Source organism: Cnephaeus nilssonii (genome assembly GCF_951640355.1).
Source record: "Cnephaeus nilssonii genome assembly, chromosome: 15".
NCBI lineage: Eukaryota > Metazoa > Chordata > Mammalia > Chiroptera > Vespertilionidae > Cnephaeus > Cnephaeus nilssonii.
Window position 1 is genome coordinate 1,857,851 of NC_137086.1, and position 13,090 is coordinate 1,870,940.

Sequence of the window (13,090 nt, forward strand, 5' to 3'; positions counted from 1 at the left end):
CCGCCGCTCGCACCCGCTGACGGCACCGAGTGCTCAGGACTGATGCTGTGTGTCGGCTGAGGGTGCAAGTGCCGGGCAGGACCGCGGTGCACGGGAGCAAAGAATTTTCAGTAACCACCAGAGGCTCGCCCGATGACAGTGACCGGCGCCCCACCTTGGTCTGGCGCCCCCGCTCACCTGCTCCACCATCCCGCTGCAGCCGACACCCGCCATGTTCCACACACGCCTCCTGGTGGTCAGCGCACGTCATAGCGACCGGTTGTTTCACCGTCCGGTCTCTTTGCATATTGGCCTGTTAGGATACGGGACGTTAAAAACTGACACTGAGCTCCTGGGAGGCTGTGACGGTTTCGATGGCCTGGCCTCGTTGGAAGTGCGTCGCTTTAGCGCGAATGGAGGGAGGGACAGGCAGGTTCCGTCCTTTGGCTTTCAGAGCCTCAGCCGCCAGGCAAGGCAGGCGTGCGGAGGAGCGAGGGGAGCCTGCCTTTATAGGACCCGTTCGTGCCCTCGCGCAGTGCCCCGACGGCCCCAGAGGTTGGCGGTCAGCTGCTTCCCGTGGGCATGGTGCCCGGCTGCCGCCGCTCACGCTGACCAGGCTCCTCTTGCCCACAGATGACCGCACGTACCACTTCCAGGCCGAGGACGAGCAGGAGTGCCAGATGTGAGTGCCGGCGAGGTGGGCTCGGGGGCCGGCGGGGCCGGCGGGCCGGGGCCTGTCACAGCGCCCTCTCCTCCCCTCCCCCAGCTGGATGTCTGTGCTGCAGAACAGCAAGGAGGAGGCCCTCAACAACGCCTTCCAGGGCGACGACCCCCCCGGGGAGAACAACATCGTGCAGGAGCTGACGAAGGAGATCATCGCCGAGGTGCAGAGGATGCCGGGCAACGACGTATGCTGTGACTGCGGGGCGCCAGGTGACCCCCCTTCTCCCCCCCTCCTCCCCCCAGCGCTGGGAAGGCCCAGGCCCAGACCCGGCCATTGATTTTCCCTCCGTTGCTTTTTAATTGATGTTTTTAAAGAGAGAGAGGAAGGGAGAGGGAACGAGGGACAGAAACATCAATGAGAGCCCTAGCTGGTTTGGCTCCGTGGATAGAGTGTCGGCCTGTGGACCGAAGGGTCCCAGGTTCGATTCCGGTCAAGGACATGTACCTTGGTTGCGGGCTCCTCCCTGGCCTGGGCCCTGGTTGGGATGCGTGCAGGAGGCAACCCATCGATGTGTTTCTCTCTGTCTTTCCCTCTCTTTTCCACTCTCCCTAAAATTCAATAGAAAAATGTCCTCAGGTGAGGATCAAAAAAAGAAGGAAAGCCCTGGCCGGTGTGGCTCAGTGGATAGAGCGTCGGCCTGCGGACTCGAGGGTCCCAGGTTCGATTCCGGTCAAGGGCATGTACCTTGGTTGTGGGCACATCCCCAGTAGAGGGTGTGCAGGAGGCAGCTGATTGATGTTTCTCATCGATGTTTCTAGCTCTCTATCCCTCTCCCTTCCTCTCTGTAAAAAATCAATAAAGTATATTAAAAAAAAAAAAAAGAAGGGAAGAAAGAAACATCCGTGAGAGGAATATCATCCATCAGCTGCCCCCTGCACGCCCAGTCACCCAGGGACCACGGCTGTGCTGTGTGCCCGCTGTGTGTTTCTAAGGGCGACGAGCAGGTGTAAAGAGAGCCGTACCGCTGGGCCCGAGCGAGTTTTTCTCGGAATTCCCCGTTTCGGTGAACTCCGCATCCTCTCTCAGGCATTTCTGAGCACCTACTGTGCGCCGCACACAGTGTAGGACTCTCCGGGTGGCAGTCCCCCTGGAGGAGCACAGGTGTGATCCAGGGTGGGACGGGCAGCCGTCTGGCTCTGTGCCCGCCTGCAGCCCCCAGCGAGGCCCTTCTGGGCTGCGTGCAGGCACCGCCCTGCCCCCTCGGGGCTCTGTGTGCGCGCAGCGAGGGGAGGGGGTATTGCTGAGGCGCTCAAAGTGTGAGCTCTGATTGCTACCAGAGTGCTGTGCGCAGAGCGTGGCATCAGCACGCAGCGTGTCCTGTCTCCTTATTAGCAGCTGTGAACATACAGACATGTATGACCGGAGTCGGCTCCCCCTGTAGTAGTCAGACCTCGGCTGGTGTGACCAGATCGGTGATGGGCACAGCCAGTGGAGGGCGCTGTGTCCTGTTCCTGTTCGCCCATCACCTAATGAATGACAGGACGGGGAGGTGGGGGGTTGGGAAGAGGGAGAGGACAGACAGGTGCCTTTGTGTGTGTGGAGTGATGCTGGTGGAATGCAGGCCTGGCTGCATCAAGGATCAAGAACATGCTGGTGCTCGAACTCCGTGCTCTGTGACTGCGAGGGCGTGTCCCGGCCCCGGGCCCTCTGCTTCCCGCCAGCTCCAAGTCCTGTGTTCCCTCCACAGACCCCACGTGGCTCTCCACCAACCTGGGCATCCTGACCTGCATCGAGTGCTCGGGCATCCACCGGGAGCTGGGCGTGCACTACTCCCGCATGCAGTCCCTCACCCTGGACGTCCTGGGCACGTCCGAGCTGCTGGTAACCTTCCGGGCCTGGGTTTGGGGGTGGGCGTAAACCGCGCTGAAAGCTAACTGTTTAGGCATTCGAACCCACTTTGGTTTCTTTTATTTTTTTAAATACGTTTTTATTGATTTTTAGAGAGGAAGGGAGAGGGACAGATTCGTGGATCAGCTGCCTCCTGCACGCCCCACACTGGGGATAGAGCCCACAACCCGGGCATGTGCCCTGACAGGGAATTGAACCGTGACCTCTTGGTTCATAGGTCAACACTCAACCACTGAGCCACACTGGCCGGGCTGTTTTCTTTTTTTAAGATGTTAAATTTTTATTTGAATTGGAATTTTAAGATAATTTGCGGAGGGCGGGGGGGGAGTCTTTATTTAAAATGTATATTGTTGGAAGTATTACAGATGCCCCTCCCCCATTTGTTTTTTATCCCAGTGACCCCTTCCCCTCCCCTCCGGAACTTCACCACACCTGTGTCCCTGGGCTCTGCATATCCTATATAATCCTATATAATAAAAGGCTAATATGCAAATCGACCAGACGGTGGAACGACCAGTTGCTATGACACGCACTGACCACCAGGGAGCATACACTCAATGCAGGGGCTGCCTCCTGGTGGTCAGTGCGATGTCCAACTGCAGGTTTAGGCCCACTCCCTGCGGGCCTAAGCCGTCAGTCGGACATCCCCCAAGGGCTCCTGGACTGCGAGAGGGCGCAGGCCGGGCTGAGGGCCCACCCCACCCCACCCCTCACCGAGTGCACGAATTTCGTGCACCGGGCCTCTAGTATGCATATAAGTTCCCTGGTTCATCTCACCCACTCCTGCTTTCTCTGAACTTCGTCAGTCTGTCCCATCCTTCAACGTCTCTGGGTCTGTTTTGTTCATCCGTTTATTTTGTTCATTGGATTTGATTTCCACGGGGCTGGTGGCTGCTGAGGTTTGCGGGTGGATTTGGGCAATCTCAGACTCCTTGGCGATCCCTCCTCCCCGCTGCCAGCAGCTGAGGTCCCTCTTGTTACAAAACTTCCTTCCTCAATGAGTGAAATGAAGTGACGCTCTGAGAGGAGCCAGGGACGGGGTGAGACGCTGGAAGAGGCCGGTGGTTCCGCCCGGCTCACCCCGTTCATTCAACAGGCAGAGCCCGGAGCCCACGGCGGTCAGGGACTCCCCGCCTGCGAGTCACCGGCCAGTTTCTGCCAAGTCTGCGGTCACTGCTTGGCTCAGCCTCTCGTGGGCTCTCCCCCTCCCCTTTCCTGTCCGCCTCTGGGGGAGAGGGCTCTGTGCTCTTACTCGTTGTTTCTGAAAAAGGCCTTTCCTATCGGTCCCGTGATAACACGGGTACAGGCCGAGGTCGAGTTTCAGCATCCGCGGCTGCTGGCCAGGCACCGTGTTTGAATTTTTCCCTGGGGGAGCTGGGCGCCAGGCAGTAAACAGAAGTGGGTATTGATTGCCATTGATTTTAGTGTCAAGAGCAATAGTCTGGACAGAAGATCAATCCCTGTGGTCAGTAGACCCCTCAAGGGGCCCAGCATCTCATTGACGCGCCCTCAGGGGCCAGCGGGTCTGAGCCTGCAATGCCTGTGACCCGCCTTGTCCGCTCCTCCCGGCTCCAAAGACGTCCTTCCTGGTCTTGCAGGACAACGTGGGGAGACCCTAGGTGGACTCCAGTCAGTGACACCCCCATGTCAGTAACATCTCCGACATCAATAACACCCCTGATCACTTCAGGTTTGAAACTAAGCTAGCCTGCCCTGGCCGGTTTGGCTCAGCGGATAGAGGGTTGGCCTGCAGACTGAAGGGTCCTGGGTTCGATTCTCTCTCTCTGTCGCTCCCCCTCCCTTCCACTCTCTCTTATGGAAGAATACCCTCGGGTGAGGATTAACAAAAGAAAAAGAAAAAAAAGAAGCTCACTCAGCTAGCCCGAGCAGGGTGTCCTCAGTCACACGCTGTGGTTACTGCTAGTGTAACGATGCATGAAACACGCGTGTGGAGAGGTGTGTGTGTGCAGGCGGTCCCCTGGGTGACGGAGGAGGCGTAGGATTGAGACTTGCACAGTGTATTTTCAAAGAAACAAGTTACTCCTGGGCGGGCACAGGCTACAGCCAGCTCTCCCACAGATGTCACGCTTACACGTAACTTCAGAAACACGGGTGATGGCAACACGGAGTAAAGTGACTGGGAAGTGACGAACGTTGATTTTTTTAAAAATATTTTTTTATTGATTTCAGACAGGAAGGGAGAGGGAGAGAGAAACATCAATGATGAGAGCGTGTCATGAATCGGCTGCCTCCTGCACACCCCACTCTGGGGACTGAGCCCGCATCCCGGGCATGTGCTCTTGACCGAGAATCGAACCCTGACCTCCTGGTTCATAGGTTGAGGTTCAACCACTGAGCCACGCTGGCCGGGCAGACCATGACTTTTTAAATTGAGACTATATCTGTAATTTCAATACTGGCTTGCGTGAGCCGGTGGGAGCCTGCCCCTCCCCCACCTGTGACACCTGCCGAACTGTGTCTCAGACGTAACTGACCTTCATGGGACGCTGTACCTACCAGAGGAGAAACGAAAGGTCGAGAGACGATGTTTCCGTCTCGAGAAGATGACACGACCTCTGACCCCTGGTCCAGACCTCCGTTTTGGTCCCCAGAGCCCCTGCATGTATACGCTCATGCGAGCTTCAAGTGTGGTCACTCTCACCGTCACGGGGAAGTCGGACAGAGCCTGCCGGTGCAGACCTGCAGACGTTTTCACAGTCTCCCCGGGGGTGGTTTCCAGCTCTCCCTTCTCTGCAGGGGTTTTCAGAAACACGGGGAAGGCCCTGAGCCCTGGGGGCGTTACTCCTGCCCTCTGCCTGCCCCTGGCCTCTGTCTGTCTGTCTGTCTGTCTGGCCCGCTCTGCGTTCCTGCTGACCCGTGGCTGGGGTGCTCCTCTGAGTGACCAGCACCTCCCCCCAGCCCTCCCGGGCTCACCTGGCCGGGTGTCCGCCCTGAGCCCTGGCTCCTGGGGGTGGTGCCTGGAGGGCAGGACAGGTGTCCAGGCTCCTGCCGGCCGGGCTGCGGCCCCAGAGCCAGCTGGTAGAACGGGGATGTGAACCTGAATCCTGGCTCGCTGGCCCGAAGGCGAGTGGAGCGAGGTTCTGGGGGCGTGGGTGAGGACGGAACCCGCCCCAGGCCGTTCCCACCGCCCCGTCGGGACTCCATCCAGGGAGGGCGCTGCGGGAGGACGCTCCGGAACGGGCACGCTGCCTCTTCGCTCGAGTTTGACGGGTCCCTTTGGGGCTGAGGGGCTGTCCGTCTGTAGGAAAGGCAAACCACTTCATTGCTCTCCTTCGTAGCGGCCCTGAGCCGCCCTCAGCTGGCCGCGGCGTGTGTGGGGAGGGCGCGGACGGCTGAGCGCCCTGAGCAGGCTGTGTCGTTGCAGCTGGCCAAGAACATCGGGAACGCGGGCTTCAACGAGATCATGGAGAGCTGCCTTCCCGCCGGGGACCCCGTCAAACCCAGCCCGGGCAGCGACATGTGAGTGTGGGGCTGGCTGGCCATGGCCCGGGTTCTGAGGGGCAGGAGAGGACGCGTTTGGGGGCATCGATGGTTTCTTTCGGGCGGGGGTGGGGAGCATCTGGCCCTGCCAAGGCACTGGGGGCGCGTTAACGAGATGTCTGACCAAATGGAGCAGGCTCGTTTTTAACCTGGTAATTCTGTGTGGCCCGCGAATGACGTCATGAAGATGCCAGTGGCCCTGGGCAGGAACAGGCCCCCCACCGGCTTGAGGGAATAATCAGCCTAAGCTGTGGGTTTCGGGGTTTTTCTGGACATCACGCTCAGCTTTCGGGGTGTCCCAGTAGGGATGTTTTTCAGAGGGAGAGGCCCGGGAACGCCCGTGGGCTGGGCTCTGTGCATGTGCAGGGGGTGCGGTGAGTCGCCCTCGCCTGGTGATGTGTGGGTTTGCACTCGCCTGTCTGCCCGGGATTGGAGTCCCTCCAGGCTCAGGTCTCCCCTAAAGCCAGGGCAGCGGGTGGGCAGCCACCCTCGCGAGCACCCCTCCCAGAGGCCAGGCAGGTGTCTGCCGGGGGCCGTGAGCGGCTGCGGCAGGAAGGTGGGTGACTGGGAGAGGGGCCCCGTCAGGGCTCTGGACAGGCAAGGCCTGGAGCACGAGGTGGTGCAGCATGCGGCTCGGGGGGTGGGACATGACTTCAGGGGGAGAGGAGACGAGGCGGCGGCAGGTGGGCTGAGAGCGGGCGGCCCCACCCGGGCCCGCACAGCCAGCCCTTGGGATCTGGACGCCCCAGGACCCCTGCACCGGAGGCGGGAGGGTCGCTGCTGCTTGAACATGCTGAGGGGTCCCCGGAGCAGGTGCCGCATGGGCACGCGGCAGCGGCTTCCCTGGTGGAGCTTCCTGTAAGGGGGTGGGGACCGTTCTTCGGTTTTTGGGGTTTTTTTTAATATATTTTTATTGGTTTCAGAGAGGAAGGGGGAGGGAGAGGGAGAAACACCAATGATGAGAGAGAATCATGTATCGGCTGCCTCCTGCACGCCCCACACTGGGCATGGAGCCCCCAACCCGGGCCTGTGCCCTGACTGGAATTGAACTATGACCTCCTGGTTCATAGGCCGATGCTCAGCCACTGAGCCACGCTGGCGGGGCCTGGTTGTTTTTAATTGTCACAAATGAACAGATGTTGGCTGTTGGACTAGAGCCGTGGTAGGCAAACTGCGGCTCGCAAGCCACATGCAGCTCTTTGGCCCCTTGAGTGTGGCTCTTCCACAAAACACCACGGCCTGGGCGAGTCTATGTTGAAGAAGTGGCGTTAGAAGAAGTTTAAGTGTAAAAAATTCGGCTCTCGAAAGAAATGTCAGTCGTTGTGCTGTTGCTATCTGGCTCTGCTGACTGATGAGTTTGCCGACCACGGGCCTAGAGGCCTCAGTCGTTTAGAGGCCGTTGCGCTCGCTCCCAGGAACGCCAGGAAGGACTACATCACGGCCAAGTACATCGAGAGGAAGTTCGCGCGGAAGAGACTCGCGGACGGCGCGGCCAAGCTGCACGGCCTGTGTGAGGCCGTCAAGACGAGGGACATCTTTGGGTTACTCCAAGCCTACGCCGACGGCGTGGACCTCACGGAAAAGATCCCGCTGGCCAACGGGCATGTAAGAGCGCGGCGAGGCCGGGTCGCTGGGAGGGGGGTTCTGTGCGGGAGGGCGGCGTTCGGTTCCCGGGGAGCGTGAGCACCCCGTGGGCTCGCGGGGCCGGGCCTCAGCGGCCGCTCCGGGGGCCACGTGGGGGAGGCAGAGGCCTGGTGCGCCCCTGGCCCGCCCCCCAGCCCTCCCCCACCCCCGTTTTCCGAGGCACTTCCCTGAGGGTGGGGTCTCACTGTCAGCGTGTGTCCTAACTCCTCCCGGGGGGCCCGGGGACACGCGTCCCCCTGAAACCTCCTTCCACCCAGAACAAAGGCACTCAGGGCTGAGAGAGGAGTCGGGCCCTCGGTCCAGGGCAGGTGCCCAGCTCAGCGGTGCCTTCCACCCCCCCCGCTCCCCCACCCCCACCTGGAACAGCCCTCATGTGCACCCCCCATTTCCCCCTCGCCAGAACTTGCTTTCAGAGGAGGCCGTGGTAGCCACGTGCCCTCTGGTGTGAGTTGGCGACAGTCCGGTTGTGTAAGAGCCGGCGTACAGGGGCCGGCAGCCTCCGGGTCCTGGAACTGAGGCCCCTGCCCACAGGCTCTGGTGATGTTCATGGAGGGACAAACTCCTGGTCGGACAGAGGACGGGGCGGGGGCTCTGAGATGGAACCCCGGTTCTGCGGTCTTCCTGCGGAGGCCGAGACGGGCCCATCTGTAAGGGCAGGTTCCCGCGGGCAGCGAGGCCGCCGGCCGGTGCGGCCCGTGTCCCCGGGGTGGGCTTGAGGGGGCGTGGCCGCCTCTGCTTGCTCTGCAGGAGCCGGACGAAACCGCCCTGCACCTGGCCGTCAGGTCCGTGGACCGGACCTCGCTGCACATCGTGGACTTCCTGGTTCAGAACAGGTGGGCTGCTCGGACCGGGGCGGTCAGTGGGGGTCTTGGGTTCCCGAGGGAGGGGGCGGGTGCCGTGGGCCGAGAGGCTGGGGCGGCCCCAGGCCTGAGCGAGGCTGCGGGCGGGGGCTGCAGGAGCCCGGAGCGAGAGGGAGGGCACCCTGGGGGGGCGGGGAAGTCCGCAGGCTACAGCCCTGGTGTCGGACCCGGGGAGACCCCAGGCCTGAGAAGCAGCCCGGCCGGGGCCCCCGCAGTGGCCGAGCAGCTTGTCCCACGTCCGGGGCACACGGGAGCCTTTCGGGGGGTTTGCGTTGGAAGAACCTGGAATCTCACTCACAACCCCCGCCCCTGCTTCAGGGCCCGGCCCGGCGAGCGGCCCAGAGGAGCCTGGGGACTCCGGCCGTTGGAAAGTGGCTTTGCCTTTTCTGCGGAAGAGTCCGTAATAAGACGGGGCGAGCTCGCCGTCCTGTGGGCCAGGATGGGCGGTCGCCTGGCTTCCTGCGGCCTCGGCACTGACCGGAGAGCCAGGCGGCGGGGACGTGGTGGTGCGGGGCCGGGAAGGCAGTGCTCTCCGCACCTGCTCAGGGGCAGCCCGGGGCCTGGCTCCCTCGTTGCCTCTCTGCCATCCCTGGCGGCCTCAGCCAGGGCACCCCAGCTCACAGCCTTGCAGCCGGAGTGAGCATCATCCCCCGCTCACCCTCAGTCCCGTGGCTCACTGTTCCCTCTCTCTCCCGGTCGCCGGCCAGCGGGAACCTGGACAGACAGACGGGCAAAGGCAGCACGGCCCTGCACTACTGCTGCCTGACGGACAACGCCGAGTGCCTGAAGCTGCTGCTGCGCGGCAAGGCCTCCATCGAGATCGGTGAGCGGCTGCGTTCTCCCGCCTGCGTCCTCGCAGGGACACGGCAGTCGGACGACACTGGGCTCCCGTCGGGGCTGACGGCATAAGCCTGCCCTCCGTGCAGCAGGGGCCCCGGCGTGTCCCGCAGGGCTGCTGAGCCCGGGGTCAGGAGCGGCCTTCCTCCTAGACCGTCCATCAGTGGCCGGCGTTGGAGGGACGGTGTGGGCAGGCGAGAGGCCCTGCCGCTGCCCCTGAGGCTGAGGCGACCTTGGCCGTGGTTTGGGGCTTCTCACCCTCCTGTTCGTATCGTAGCCCACACCTCGGGTCAGCCCAGCCCTGCTGGCTCAGGGAGAGCAGGTCACCCCGTGCCCCCACCGGGGGGTCCAGCCCAGGCCAGTCCAACAGTGCTGGCTCAGTGGGTCGTCAGGAAATGCTTTTGAGAAGGAGCAAGGGAGGCACACGCCTGCTGGAGAGCCAGGTTTCTTTTTCAAATTAATCGTCAAACCCGGCTGGTGTGGCTCAGTGGTTGAGTGTTGACCTAGGAACCAGGAGGTCACGGTTTGATTCCCAATCAAGGGCACACGCCCGAGTTGCCGGCTCGATCCCCAGTCGGGGGCGTGCAGGAGGCAGCCGATCCGTGATTCTCTCTCATCCTTGATGTTTCTCTCTCTCTCCCTCTCCCTTCCTCTCTGACATCAATGGAAACATATTTTTAAAAAATGTAATCAAGCCTGGTTGGCTGAGGGCTCCTGAGGAGAAAGCCCACCATTTCCCGTTTGTGGACAGACCGCGGGGGAGGCGTGAGGTGACACCGGCCGCCGCCCCCACCCCGCGGGGCTCTGGTTGGCGGGTGGTGGGGAACCGCTTTATGGGACGTGGAGTTTGCACATTGATTTCGTTAGTGGGCTAATTCCGTGGTTTGATGGTCAGGATCAGCGCAGACCGTGTAACATCTCACCAACCACCTCGGGCGTCAGTTCCACACGATCGTGAGACAGGTTCAGCCCCGGCGGGCGCACACGCGCTGCGAGTTCCATCGTCGTGTTCCGTTTAATCTTGGCCACGTTTAACCTTGGCCGCTGCCCTGTCCCTCTGATTATCTTCACCTCCATGTTGTTGTCACCCCGCCTTGTAGCTAACGAGTCCGGGGAGACGCCGCTGGACATCGCCAAGCGCCTCAGGCACGAGCACTGTGAGGAGCTGGTGAGTCTGCACAGAGAGGTTAAGTAACTTGCCCAAGGCCACACAGTGACTCGGTGGCTGTGGAGAAAATTAAGCCCCGCTGTCCCGAAACACCCAGGTGAAGCTAACGAGGTGACGTGTCTCTGCAGCTGGAACTAGGGTCCCTGGGAAGGGCTTCCCTCTCCTGTGGTTGAGGAAGGCTGGGTGAACCCTGCTGGCCACGTCCAGTGTGCTCCCTGACGCGGGGTCAGAACGTACAGGCCGCGCGTCGCTCTGTAGCTCTCACGTCCCTGACCTGCATGCAGTTTGCAGGGCACTTCATGGGTTTGCGTCTCGTGGTGATCTGTGAATCCGAGAGGGGGTGTACCTGAGACCCAGAGATTTACATGAGCTGGAGGGGGGCTCCCTGCCTCCCTCCTTGGACGTGTGGTTGGATGCCCGCGTCCCGAGCTGAGTGTCTGCCGGGCCGAGCGCCCGAGCTGCATCACCCACAGTCCTTTGCTCCCCTCAGCTGACCCAAGCCTTGTCTGGAAGGTTCAACTCGCACGTGCACGTGGAGTATGAGTGGCGGCTGCTCCCCGAGGACCTGGACGAGAGCGATGACGACGTGGACGAGAAATTGCAGGTCCGTGCCAGCGCGTAAAGCCCGAGTCCCCTGACGAGCTCCGTTCAGAGCCGCGCGGCTCCAGCCCGCAGTCCGGGCAGAGAGCTGGTGTGCGGGGGAGAGAGGGTTTGCTTTTTGCTTCCAGTGATCTCGGCGGGCGTTGCGCTCACCCTGCCGGTCTCCCCGCGCCTGCACACGTTCGTTAAAGGGACGTGAGTGGCAGCGTCCCGGGCAGCTGCTCGCCTTTTGATGTGAGGGGAAGACAGGCGGGCTTCAATCCCAGCGGGCGGAGAGGAGGCCGCACGCTGCGGGTAACGGGCCGAAGAGCCAGGTTTCCCCCGCGGCCACGCCCACCGAGACGGGCTTTGAAACCATCGCTGAAACGGTTAAGCGGCCCTTCGTGCTCCCGGGGTTCAAGGCTTTCCCTGATCAGATGGGGCCGGTGACGCTAAGAGAGCGGTTGACTTGGCCACAGGAAGCAAGTATGTAGAGGCCAACGGAGGGCCAGGCTGCGGGCTCTTGCCTCCTAGTCCCTCATGACACTCCCAGGGGGGCCCTCGGTCACAGCCTCAGAGGGAGAGTCAGACGCGGACAGGCTGGCCGCAAGGCCCACGCTGCTGCCGCTGTGGAACGGGGAAGGCTCGTCAGGTTTCCTCGTTTTCCTGTAGGCCAGTGGTCGGCAGACTCATTAGTGCACAGAGCCAGATATCAACAGGACAACGATTGAAATTTCTTTTGAGAGCCACATTTTTTAAACTTAAACTTTGGCTAACGCCACTTCTTCAACATAGACTCGCCCAGGCCGTAGTGTTTTGTGGAAGAGCCACACTCAAGGGGCCACAGAGCCGCCTGTGGCTCGCGAGCCGCCGTTTGCCGATCACGGCCATAGGACGTTCAGGTGTGTCCTGAGGGTGTCCAGCTGCATATGTGGCGTTTCTGGAACCGAGTGGCCCGTCCTTGTGGGTGGAGCCGTGCTTGCTGACCCTTCTTCGTCAGTTCTCACCTGAGGATATGTTTTCCCGCTGAATTTTTTAGCGCGGAGGAGAGGGGGAGAGACAGAGAGAGAGAAACATGGATGTGAGAGAGACACCTCGATTGGTTGCCTCCTGCACGTGCCCCGACCAGGGCTGGGCATCGAGCCTGCAACCGAGGTAGGGGCTCCTGACCCGAATCAAACCCTCGATCCTTCAGTCCGAGGGCTGATGCTCGAGCCACTGAGCCAAACCGGCGAGGGCCGTACTGACTCTTAGAATAGGAAGTTCCTTCCGTGAGTTAGGATAGCACAGGATCAGACTGGTTTTCCACACCTGCCTTCACGGAGGTTTGAAACACCTGCCCGGGTGAGGGCCTCCGTCAGCCACAGCTCGCCTCCCCGGGGTGGCCAGCGGCCCAGCAGGCGGCATCGCCCAAGTACCGAGCGGGTCGGAAGGGCTCTGGCCCGGAGCCCAGACTCGCGTCCACCCCCCCTTTCCCCAGCAGAGTGGCGGGCCTGGTCCGTTCACGCAGCTGGGCGCTGTGTGGGAGTTTAAAACGATGAGAGAGCTGGCTGCCGCTGAGCTCTGCACGCCTGAGCTGGTGTGAGCCGTGGGGTCGGCCAGCCTGTCACCGGTAGCTGGAACGCTGTGACCCAGAGGCCTGTGTGTCTGTGTGTCCCACCCCTGCCGCCCCCCTGCAGCCCAGCCCCAGTCGGCGGGAAGACCGGCCGGTCAGCTTCTACCAGCTGGGCTCCGGCGCCACGTCTTCGGCCCGAGACGCCGCCGGCCTGGCCAAGGACAAGCCGCGGGGCTTCGCGCCCAGCATCCTGCAGAACGAGACATACGGAGCCGTCCTGAGCGGCAGCCCGGCCCCCGGCCAGCCCGCGGCCCCCGGTGCTGCCAGCGCCCCCCCGCTGCCCCCGCGGAACGTGGCCAAAGGTACCGCGCCCCGGAGCGGGCCGTGCGGGCCGC

The 13,090-nt window shown here is 62.0% G+C and overlaps 1 protein-coding gene across 4 annotated transcripts in view; it reads left to right on the top strand.

Annotated features, from left to right (window-relative positions):
* Positions 1–13,090, top strand: part of ASAP2 (ArfGAP with SH3 domain, ankyrin repeat and PH domain 2) — a 92,913-nt gene that overhangs the window by 68,516 nt on the left and 11,307 nt on the right. For 3 of the 4 annotated variants that reach the window (XM_079791795.1, XM_079791794.1, XM_079791796.1), the window contains exons 13-22: positions 613–661; positions 746–912; positions 2,391–2,524; positions 5,937–6,031; positions 7,468–7,657; positions 8,444–8,529; positions 9,264–9,379; positions 10,494–10,561; positions 11,052–11,165; positions 12,820–13,057. In XM_079791795.1, the coding sequence (XP_079647921.1) occupies positions 613–661; positions 746–912; positions 2,391–2,524; positions 5,937–6,031; positions 7,468–7,657; positions 8,444–8,529; positions 9,264–9,379; positions 10,494–10,561; positions 11,052–11,165; positions 12,820–13,057 (1,257 nt within the window). Of the gene's footprint in view, positions 1–612; positions 662–745; positions 913–2,390; positions 2,525–5,936; positions 6,032–7,467; positions 7,658–8,443; positions 8,530–9,263; positions 9,380–10,493; positions 10,562–11,051; positions 11,166–12,819; positions 13,058–13,090 lie in introns of those variants that run through there. The other variant, XR_013814616.1, reaches the window with a different exon arrangement.